A 12,617-nucleotide genomic window follows, 5' to 3' on the forward strand; every position below is an offset into this window, starting at 1 on the left:
GGTTATTTGCGCCATGGCTTCTCTCTTCGCGAGAACCAAGAGGTTCTCATGGACTACTCTTCTGCTTCTTCTGGAACTATTCACAATAGTCCTTCACACGGCAGGTTGGTCTCTCTCTTTGGTATCCCTACCCTATGTGTCCATTCCATTTATTAGCACTATCGGAAATACTAGCGATATTTTCTTGTTAACACTCGTTATAATTGGTTGAATATTATTAAAATTTATTCATTTTAGTGAGTCCAATCGTTAAATGAGAAGTTTAATCTATTAAAATAGGTGATTTTTGATAAATTTTAATTAATCATAAAAATAACAAGAATGTTAGAAAAAGAACGTGAGAGAGTGTCATTAATTATAACATTCTTCTTAGCGCCATTGATAACAAGTTCACTAAGTGTAAAATATTTTTTTTATATTCAATAAGATTTTATGATCGTTTTATTAAATCGTTTCATTAATATGATCATTTGGCGATAAGATAAATTTCAATTAAATGTTTATGTAAAAAAAATTATATAATAATGTGTATAAATTAAATTCTATATAATATTTATTTATTTAAAAGCCAAAACATATTTTATTAAATAATGATAATAACACAAGATGAGTCAATCCCATTCACAACCAATTACAAGATATGCAGTGTCTTCTGCATAATACATTTACAATATGAAGACCATCTCTCAAAAGAAAAACAAGGCCATCCCTATCCAACCCAATTAAATTCTATATAATATAAAGAATTTATTCTATCCATAAAATACCATTTTCAGTCTTAGTCAACGTTCTGGAATTACTTTTTTTGTTACCACTTGTATTAAAAGATCTTTTGAGATTCAAGATGACAAAAATAAACTGTTATTTCTTAAAAATAAGTTTCACCAAATTCATCTACTATAATCTATCAAATTCCCAAATTTATGTGATGTATTTGATGACGTGGTTACAAATTAAGTGGAGAATGGATACTTATATAATAAGAACCGTGAGTTCTTAATTTATATTAGATAAAATTATTTTACTAGCCAGAATCAACTAAAAATATATATTAATGTGAAATCCATTTGAAGTTCTTATAAGAGTTCTATATCATAAGAGTGAAAACTTATTAAGATTCTTAAATTTTGTATGCAGGGCTCACTAAAAATAAATTAAGCACAGATGGGTTCCAGCTCATTAGAGATGCTCAAGCTAACGAAAATAAATTATTTCTTGAAAATAAGCTTAACCAAATAAATTATTTTTTCACCTAGCAGATGCTCAAATTGGTATTTGTTATGGTATGATGGGCAACAATCTACCACCGGCAAATGAAGTGATAGATCTTTACAGATCAAATAACATAAGGAGAATGAGACTATATGATCCTAATGAAGCCGCTTTACAAGCACTTAGAAATTCTGGCATTGAACTCATTCTTGGGGTGCCCAACTCAGACCTTCAAGGCCTTGCCACCAACGTTGACACTGCTCGTCAATGGGTGCAAAGAAATGTGTTGAACTTCTGGCCTAGTGTCAAAATCAAGTACGTAGCAGTTGGCAATGAAGTGAATCCAGTTGGAGGATCCTCTTGGCAAGCTCAATATGTTTTACCTGCCGTCCAAAACGTGTACCAAGCTATAAGGGCTCAAGGCCTTCATGATCAAATCAAGGTTACAACAGTTATTGACACGACCCTAATAGGAAACTCCTTCCCTCCATCACAAGGCTCCTTTAGGGGTGATGTGAGATCATACCTAGACCCCATAATTGGATACTTATTATATGCTGGGGCTCCTTTATTAGTCAATATTTACCCTTATTTTAGTTACTCTGGTAATCCCCGTGACATATCACTTCCCTATGCCCTTTTCACCTCACCAAATGTTATGGTATGGGATGGTCAATATGGGTACCAAAATTTGTTTGATGCTATATTGGATTCGGTGCATGCTGCCATTGATAACACAAGGATTGGTTATGTGGAGGTTGTTGTATCTGAGAGTGGCTGGCCCTCAGATGGAGGGTTTGCTGCCACTTATGACAACGCACGTGTGTATTTAGAAAATTTGGTTCGTCGTTCTAGTAGAGGTAGCCCACGAAGGCCTTCAAAGCCCACAGAGACTTATATATTTGCCTTGTTTGATGAGAATAACAAGAGTCCAGAGATAGAGAAACATTTTGGGTTGTTCAATCCCAACAAACAAAAGAAGTACCCATTTGGATTTGGTACAAAAAGGAATGAGGAAGTTGTTATTGATGACTTCAATGCAACAATTTCCCTCAAGAGTGACATGTAAGGTTGGAGTCCTACTCTTCAAAGTTTATGATATTTCACCCATAAAATAAGAGAGAATATGTTATTTGTGTGAAATATTTATCCTTCGGTTTCGGATGAAAGTTGAAAAGTTGATAAAGATGAAGCTATATAATATGAGACACTTTCCTATGTTATCTAAATTTTATTTCATTGTTCATTTTTAATCATTATCTCAAAATTACACTATATCATACAAACTAATTATTTCGTTTGAGTTGTTGATCATATAACTTTTAATTAATTACTATTAAAAATTAATGAAATTATTAAATAAAATATGACATAATAATTAAAAATTAAACTATCAATAAGCTGATCTAATAAGAAAGTATGAGTTTTGTTGTGTTAAGTCCAACTGCATGTGTCCCAACCATGCTCCATCTTCTTCTTGATCTCCCAAGCCCAAATCCGTATGTCCAAACTCCAAATAGAGTCCATTTTCACGGTGCATCTCGTTTTTCTCCTCTGAGCACCATGGCCATGACAGCTCCATTCTTGTTCCCATTTCCCAAATCCTCCAATTCCAATTTCCACCATAATTTGACATGTTCCCAATTGAAATATAACAGTAACTTCATAAGAAAAAGGAGACAAGCAATTGAACGGAGCTATGAGTATCAATATTCATTCACACACAACAACACTCAGAATGAGTATTGATGCAACACAGCTCGATCCCAATATTATTTTCAATGACTGAACCTCATATATAAATCTATAGAATAATGCATGCAAGATTTCTATTCCAATCACCAACAATTCCTACCACACATCAACAAGAACAAAGCATCACATGAAACCAAATTTACAGCCACAAAAATTCCAGCAATCATATATATAACTTATGTTAGAATTAATATAACATAAGTGAAATGGAAGTGGGCTCATACATTAAAAATATTCAGAATTATTTGATTTCAAGGACTTAACACAAATTAACCAAAGGAGATATAAGGTTGGGTTAATCAATGGTTGAGAAGGAAAGCTTAAGAGTGAAAGAAGAAGGAAAAAATGAAGAAATTATGGGTTTAAATTCCTTCTATGGACATTTCTAATAAAATTAATAAATTAATATTTACAGATAAAAAAACACAAATTAATCAATTTCCCACAAATTCAGCCCCTGCATCTTCATTGGGCAGTGGCACACTCAACCCTTTCATGCTTAGCAGAATAATAAACAAATTAACAAACAAAAAACTCAAAAAGAATAATTTCCGATTCATTCGATCATTCACATTATTGAAGACGTTCCCTCACGCGTCAAAGCCCTGGCCCCTGAGTACTGAAATAACCTAAGACCCCTCGGCTAAACCCTACATTAAGAAGATTATTGAAGCTCTAACTTGACCTATATGTTTGGCTTGGCCATCTGCCGGTAAAAAAATGTTTGGCCATCCGAAAATATCTCAGTCTTGACTCTTGACCTAATTCATAAAAAATGAGAGATTATTATATTATCTTAATCCTATCATCATTATCATAGCCTACTGTTAGGTAATCTTTGTTAACATTCCAATAATCAATTAGAGGTAAGGTCTGTTGACCGTATGGTCCATATATATGTATATATAATTAAATATTATTTTTTCAAAGTAACATACACACGATTGATCCTTATTACTCATTTTTATACAATATGTGATATTTTATTGGCTTGAACATTGAAGTATCTTTATAAGTATTATTTATCTCTAAAAAACGTGCCTATTTGTAAAAGTAGAGAGTAAGTAGAGTATGATTTTCATAAGGACTTTGACTAAATGCCTAGATATCTCAACCTCCTCAATATCTAAACTATTGAAACCTTGAAATAAAGAGTTTTTAAGATTTTATCAAAACATAGCATGTAGAGAAATTTATTAATTAAATATATTAAAACTGTTACATATTTTTTAGTTACTCAAAACATAAATCTAAAATATCAAAAAGAGCATTTATATCCCCAAATGTTAATTCGTAGTTATAGAGGCACTAATTATTTTTACTTCCAATTTCTTGAAAATAAAAATATTTAACTTTATAACTTATTCCCTATCCCTAATTAAGAAGATAATTTACAAAACCATGATATATCAAACAAGCCTCTTATAAAACTAATATGTCAAGATAATTTACAAAACATTCAATATTATCCAACACATATAAAAAAAGTAATAAAAGAGAAAAAAAATATAAATATAATAACATTTATGATGTAATAAAAGAGAAAGATAAAGATCAAAAATAGATATTAATGGGATGTTTAAAATAAAAAGTTGTTTATGTATTATTACTCTATATATGGTCAAGACGCATGATAAGATCCAATAACTAGCACGGTTTTTGATGGATTGACAAATACATTAATTCGTTTCAAGTAGTAAAACTAAAATGGAAGTCTGAGTGTCGAATCTACAGATACTTTGTTTAGATGAATATTTTTTTAATAAAAAAAGTTAAAAAAAATTGATTTGAAAAGATTATGAGAAAACAATAATTTAAATTGGCAAAAAATTAAATCAAACAAAAGTAGAAATTAAACAAGAATTTAAATTAATTAATTAAAAACAGAAAAGAAAACAAAAGCCAATTATTATAAAGTTAAATTCTGAAGATGAAAATGTTGAAAACTTAGTCTACCAGAGCTACTCCTTGATGTAATGTTAATAATTTTCCTCTTTTTATAATTATTCTAATTTACATTTGTATCTACTAATATACTCTAACTTTGATTCCCGCATGAAAGAGCGTAATTTATCTATTTTCTCTTCCAAATCTCTTTGTAGAACTAAAATAGTAAATTATATTAAGAATAGAGATATATAACAGGCTAAACAAATATCAACTTATCATTAACGATGACTTTATTTAGATACTCTTTCTCAATTCTATTAGAAAATAATATTTTCCAACACTACCCCTAAAACTTACCATTCAAATGGGTGATCAAGCTACAAGCAATAATATTACGCACAAGAAAGGATAATGCAAATGTAATATTCATAAATAGATAGGAAGAGAAATTACATCAAGAGTAATTGGTTGTCAAGTTCCCAACAAAAGAGGATTAACCTCTCATTGTCATGGGAGACTTTACAATTGCAAGAGGAGAATATTTACTAAAGAGGAAGAAGATAACAAAGGAAATAAAGGGAAAGAATGACTCTTAATGTTTGTTTCTTCTTCTAGCATTTTTCTTTTATAAAAAATTGTATTATGGTGTTTTTTCTTTCTTCTCTCTATTTCTTTTATAGGTGCAGATTAGCTTAGTGATAAGGGAGCTTCTCGCGCTAAGTTTGTCTTTAATTTTCTGAATTAGCTCAACTTTTCTTAATTAGTATGTTTTTCTTAATTAAACATGTTTTTCTTAAATATCTTGTTTTTCTTAATTAATCTTGTTTTCCTTACTTATCTTGCTTTTTTGATTTTATTTTTACTCAATAAGTATCATATTTATCACTTTTAACATTTTTTGTACTAAAATTTAAATAATGTTAATTTAACAATTATTTACTAAAAAAAAGGAAAATTATAAAAAAAAATTACAAGTTCTTATATATTTTAACCCCAAAATATACTGATAGTGAACTTTTCTATAATGTTTTGCAATGGGGGCAATATACAGATTAGATAGGAATATTTTTTTTTTAATCTTGCAAGGTATAACTCTCTTTATAAGGCTCCTCTGTATACCTTGTACAGATTTCTCTGGTTGTTTTTGCCCATCTTTTCCAATACGAATATACATATTTTGCCTTAAAAAAAAAAAAAAAAAAAACTACCAGTGTTGATGACGAAAACGTCTAGGTGCATGGGGGAAAGAACGACCAGGGCTGTGGTAACCACTGTCAGAATCAGAAACCCTATACTTCTCGACATTGTACTTCTTGAGTTTGTTGATGTGGTTCTTGCATTTGCATGTAAGTGCGGAACAGTTTCTTGGTCCACTTGCACGTTGATGAGCGTGAATGTCGCGTCCTCACTCTAAAGGTCCGTTCGGTAAAATTGAAAGAAATAAAAAGAAAATAAAGTATAAAAATATGTGTTTAATTCCATTTTACTGTTCATCTTCCTTCTTCACCATCCACTCTCTTTCAGCTCAAACAAAGGCGCACTAATTGCAGTCTTTGCACCATGTGATGGCATGTGTACACTCTAGATTGATTCCTCATGTGAATGGATAAACAAAAAGAACGTGTGATTGGAGAAGCGGAGAACGTACACATGAAAACGTTGTTACTCTTCTCCGAAACCTATTTGCGTACAAGGTGGGTCTTTTTTAATTGATGCCGTGTTTTTATAGGGCTGCTGACAGGGTTGGAGACCCTGGGACTAGAACAGGTGATTTAATTTACGTCTGGAGGAGGCAATTTTAATCGTTGTTAATGGCTGCTTTCCATTAATTGCTGGTCTTTCTCATGCTAGAAACATGAAACATCGTACCGATCAATCGAAGGAAATCTTTTTAATTTGTTTATACGTGCATTTTATTCGGTCTGTTACGCATATGCACATGTTCAAATCTTCTTCAAGTTCACTACTCATGCTGTTAACAATGAAATTGCATTTTTAAATGGCTGCACTGGGAAACAAATATCAATATTTTATTTTATTTATTAATTTTGTGGGGGGTGCATGCTATATATATATATATATATATATATATATATACGTACATGCCATGCTATGAGTTTTCCCCTAGTTTCAACTTTAAATGTGAGCCCTTACTGTTAAGTAGTTGGCAGGAAAAAGCTTTAATTTACATTGAAAATATTAACCAATATATATATTGTTCGTATTGATCATCTAGCTTGTGACACTCTTCCGGCTGCATGCATTAATTAATGACTTGACTATCCTAAAACGTTATGAAAAGACCGGCTTTTGGAATTCCAACTAGGACCAAAAATATAAGATGTGCATATTTTTATTTTTAATTTGTTTTTTCTTTCAAATTAAATATTTTATTTTATTACTTTCTTCATCCAAATTAACATGAATAATTTTTTCTGAAAATAATTAATATAATACTAACTCCTACACAAATCAAATTAAAAGTTTTAATTTTTTTCTAATAAATTTATTTATTTGTTACGTGTTTCTTTATTTTTCACTAAAAATATGGTTTAATTAAATATATTTATATTTTTACATGTTGCTAGTAATTTCTTTAGACATTGTTAGTAATGTCTTCTTCTACAATGGTTCGTAGTGCTAATTTTTTTTATATTGGTATACTATTTCAATATACTTATAATTTATTTATTTATACATGTGACTGGTGAATTCTTTAAGATTTTATTTTATTTTTATATATACATATAATACTTTAATATTAACACTTCAATTTATACTTTAATCCTGTTTTGATTATTATATATTTTAATTATTAAAATCATTGATAAATATAAGGTCATTTCTTTTGTGTGTGCCTCTCTTAATTTTTTCAAATTCATGATACTTCAATTTTTTTAAAAAATAAAAATAGATAAATTAACTAGTATATATATATATATATATATATATATATATATATATATATATATATATATATATATATATATATATTGCTTATAATGAATTAATTTGCTCATTTATATTTTAAATTTGGTTTAATTTAATCCTTCCAATATAATGATCATTTTTTCTTTTGAGATACAATTTTGAACTTTTGAAACTTATCTTATTAAATTCTTTTACATGAAAGCTATGATCCCAATTGATATTCAAACTAAAAAAAGTCCATAATCATAATAAAATTATGTGAAAAATTAGTCTCACTGATAACAAGAAAAAAAATATTACATTAGATACTTGAGTTTTTTTTTCCAAAAATGTTATGAGGTTTCCAAAGGTTAATTACTTACATATAGATCAAAGATGCCACGGTGTTGCGACCTGGATTTTTTTATAGAAAAACTAGTTATATTCATACAATTTTTAATACGTTAGGTTTAATCATAGTTTAGGTACAAATGATCGATAATTAACTTATTTAATATGCCATTTTATAGCTCCTGCTTTGAAAATGATTTGTTTTCACTATAAAAGTTTTTTTTTTGTCTGACAGTTCTTTTAAATCAAAATTAGAAGAGAAAAAGGACAATATGGTGGACAGACAATAGAAGATAAGGATTGATTAACATTATGTGCGTAAACATAGACGTCAGGATATTATTAATAAATAGATCACTGTAATTCAAATTGCTTGTAAGATATGGTGAAGGAGCTGTATACACTACCTATATAAGGGGAGTGCAGGAATGAAGTGTGATCATCAATTCGGTGCCTATTATAGGGTGCTAATTAATCCTTCACTGAATTGTTTTGTATTGTGGTGTGTTACTTCTTGCACCAATGGTTTCTCTCTTTGCCAGAACCAAGAGGTTCTCATTGCCTACACTCTTGCTTCTTCTGGAGCTATTCACGATATACCTTCGCACTGCAGGTCGGTCTTTTAATGTTACTGTGTATCATTCCATTGAAAAGTTCGTTGGTGGATCGATATAATATTACAACATATTCTGTATATATACCCATAAAATTGCATTTTCAATCTTAATTAGTGAATGTTCAGGAATTACTTTTTTTTTCTTCAAAATGACCACTTTTCTTATAATATCTTGTAGGATTCAAGCTAACAAAAAAGAATTGTCAATTATTCCTTTTAAGTATGTTTCACCACATTTATTTAGTGTTACCTATCAATTTCTCACATATATGTGACAAGTATATTACTGAGAATAGATCTTCTCAAGTGATTTTACCACTCCATGTGATTTTCGCTCTTCAATAATTTTTACCAATACAATATATTTTTATTTTAAAGTTGAGGTTTGAAAAAATAAATGATGAGATCATGACTGTGTGAAGTTCTTTTTCCATTGAAGAGATTCATTAATACCTATATGAATTAATAGATTTAATTACTCTTTTTTTATAATTTTTAAATTTATTCATTTTAGTTTTTATAGTTAATAAATGTATTTTTTTTAATTCTGAAGTTTAATAAAAAAAATAGTCCTGAAATTTATATTTTAATTCCCAAAAAATTTAATTAAAATTTTTAATTCCATTAGTTAAATTTTTTTAACGATAATAACTTTTTGAAAATTAAAATATAAATTTCAATAACTAAATAATTTACTTATTAACCATAAAAACTAAAAAAATAAATTTAAAAATTATAAAGACTAAATAAGTAATTAAATCTTAATTAATTTGTCTTAATTATAACATATGCTTTCAGTAGTTTAATTTTAATTCATAGATATTGTTTCTTTTTTTGGCTAGTAGATGCTCAAATTGGGGTGTGTTATGGCATGATGGGCGACAATCTACCACTGGCAAATGAAGTTGTAAGTCTTTACAAATCCAACGACATAATGAGAATGAGAATCTATAATCCTGATCAAGCTGCTTTACAAGCACTGAGAAATTCGGGCATTGAGCTTATTCTTGGGGTGCTCCACCAAGACCTTCAAGGCCTTGCCACCTAGCACTGCTCAACAATGGGTGCAAAGTAACGTGTTGAACTTTTGGCCTAGTGTCAAAATCAAGCACGTGGTAGTTGGCAACGAAATTAATCCTGTTGGAAGCTCTTCTGAGTTTGCCCAATATGTTCTACCTGCAATCCAAAACATATACCAAGCTATAAGAGCTCAAGGCCTTCAAGATCTAATCAAGGTTACAACAGCTATTGACATGACCCTGTTAGGAAACTCCTACCCCCCATCACAAAGCTACTTCAGGACTGATGTGAGATCATACTTAGACCCCATAATTGGGTACTTGGTATATGCAAATGCACCTTTACTAGCCAATGTGTTGCCTTATTTTAGTTACTCCAATAACCCGATTGACATATCACTTTCCTATGCTCTTTTTAACTCAACAAATGTTGTGGTTTGGGATGGTCAATATGGGTACCAAAATTTGTTTGATGCTATGTTGGATGCGGTGCATGTTGCAATTGATAACACAGGGATTGGTTATGTGGAGGTTGTTGTATCCGAGAGTGGATGGCCCTCAGATGGAGGGTTTGCTGCCACTTATGACAACGCACATGTCTACCTGGAAAATTTGATTCTTCGTGCTAAAAGAGGTAGCCCAAGAAGACCTTCAAAGCCCACAGAAACTTATATATTCGACATGCTTGATGAGAATCTTAAGAGTCCTGAGATAGAGAAACATTTTGGACTCTTCTTTCCCAACAAAACAAAGAAGTATCCATTTGGATTTGTTTAGTGGAAAAATGAACCAGAAAGTTGTTATTGATGACTTCAATGTAATAGTTCTTCTTAAGAGTGACATGTAAGGTCAAAATTCTACCTAGCCTCTCAAAGTATATGTTATTCCACCCACAAAATAAGAGAGGTATATATGTTGTTTGTTTGAAATATTTATCCATCCTTTTTATGAAAAAAAAATGTTGAAAAGTTGTTTAAGATGAAATTATATAATATATTATATATGAGGCACTCTTCTATTTATCTTAGTCATCTTTTTTTTTGCATTATTCATTATTAATTATATATATAGTCTTCAAATTATAGTAAACCATATAACTTTATTTCTTTTGAGTTGATCATATAACTTTTCGATTAATTACAAGTAAAAATAATGAAATTATTAATAAAATGACACACACAATAATTATAAAGTATCAATATTCGGAGTTAATAAGAAAGTATGGGTCTTATTAACCCCTATTTCAAGGTATTGGTTAAAATAATAATAAATAGATGTTTTTTTTTATATAAATAATGTTGGAGAGCTGTGTTGAAAATTCTGTTAGAAATAAATTAATAACACTTTTTAATTAGAAAAAACAGTTTTTATTCTTTGACCAGGCCAGCATCTTTAAAATACTTATTAAGCATTGACTTTTTTTAGGAGCATTAAACATTGACTTATTAAAAGCATAAAATAATGACTTGTTATTCTTTGGGGCATAAATGATTGAAGGGTCAAATTGCTTAAATTAGCCCGTATTCCAATCATAAAAATAAAAATGTTTCTGCCTTTTTGGCATCTTGCCATATAAAACTTATGGTCCAACATAGTTTAACTATCTTTCTGAGTTCAAAATAAGTTTAAAATTGCAACATACACTTCTATTTAGCTGTCATTATAATTTAAACATTCAAGACGATAAGAAATTTTAAAACTAGTTATAGAAAAATTAATCAACAGCTAATTCATTGCTAATTTAAAAATTAAATATAATCATAATTAATTAATCATACCTTGAAATTAGCGATAAATTAGTCAGAAAAAATAATCATAACTAACTTGTATCTATTTTTTCTTTACGAATTCAACAACTTTCTAATTATTGATGCTGAAAATTTTATGATTATAATTTTGATCTTTTTATTTTTAAATTAAGACATTTAATTTCCTATACCTGAAACTTACATAAACAGTCAACACACGTTTACATAAAAAATACTTACATAAACAGTTAACACACGTTTACATAAAAAATATTAAATAAGATGAAAAATAAAAAATGTTTTAATAAAAATTAAATTTATAACCTTTTATTTATAAACAAACCAATAAATCACTAACACATTTACTTTATTTAGTTAAATCATTAACATATTATTTTTTATCATTAGTCAAGAGTTATTAATTTTTTTTCTTCAAATTATCAAAATTTATAAACTAAAAATTATGTATTATACAAATCTTTTTAATTTTATTTTATACCATTTAATAAGTTTTTGTTTTGAATAGTTTATATATTTTTATTTTTATAATTAAATTTCATAAATTAATATGTTAATTATTTACATAATTTTTTTGTAAATTGGTTTTAGTATAGAAACTATTTTTACTCTAATTATTTATGTAAATTTAAAAATACATATATTAATTTTTTTAATTTATAAATTTTGATAATTTGAAGAAAAAAATAATCACTATGTACTAATGATACATATAAAATAATATTAATATAGTTAACTAAACAAAATAAGTGTTTTATTGCATTGTTTATGAATAATTTTACATGAATAATTAAAGTAAAAATAATTTTTATATTAAAATCAATTTACAAAAAAAATGTAAATAATTTACTTATTAATTTATGAAATTTAATTATAAATTGGTAAGATAAAAATAAAAATATGCAAACTATTCAAAATAAAAACATATAAAAGATATAAAATAAAATTAAAAAGATTTGTTTATTGAATATTTTTAATTTATAAATTTTGATAATTTGAAGAAAAAAATAATAACTCTTGACTAATGATACACAAAAAACAATGTTAATGTAGTTCACTAAACAAAACAAGTGTCTTAGTAGTTTATTACTTTGTATG

The 12,617-nt window shown here is 28.3% G+C and overlaps 1 protein-coding gene and 1 pseudogene across 3 annotated transcripts in view; both read left to right on the top strand.

The window, feature by feature from the left end:
* Positions 1–2,430, top strand: part of LOC100783593 (glucan endo-1,3-beta-glucosidase, basic isoform) — a 6,695-nt gene extending 4,265 nt beyond the window's left edge. The window contains exons 1-2 of one of the 3 annotated variants that reach the window (XM_014761891.2): positions 1–104; positions 1,138–2,430. In XM_014761891.2, the coding sequence (XP_014617377.1) occupies positions 1,286–2,281 (996 nt within the window). In that variant the 5' untranslated portion in view covers positions 1–104; positions 1,138–1,285 and the 3' untranslated portion in view covers positions 2,282–2,430. The remainder of the gene's footprint in view (positions 105–1,137) is intronic. The other 2 variants (XM_006586832.3, XM_041005348.1) reach the window with 2 other exon arrangements.
* A 6,210-nt stretch (positions 2,431–8,640) lies between these two features.
* On the top strand, positions 8,641–10,600 carry LOC100785184 (glucan endo-1,3-beta-glucosidase, basic isoform-like; annotated as a pseudogene).
* Positions 10,601–12,617: the final 2,017 nt, after the last annotated feature.

This window comes from Glycine max, chromosome 9, assembly GCF_000004515.6.
Source record: "Glycine max cultivar Williams 82 chromosome 9, Glycine_max_v4.0, whole genome shotgun sequence".
NCBI classification, from domain to species: Eukaryota; Viridiplantae; Streptophyta; class Magnoliopsida; order Fabales; family Fabaceae; genus Glycine; species Glycine max.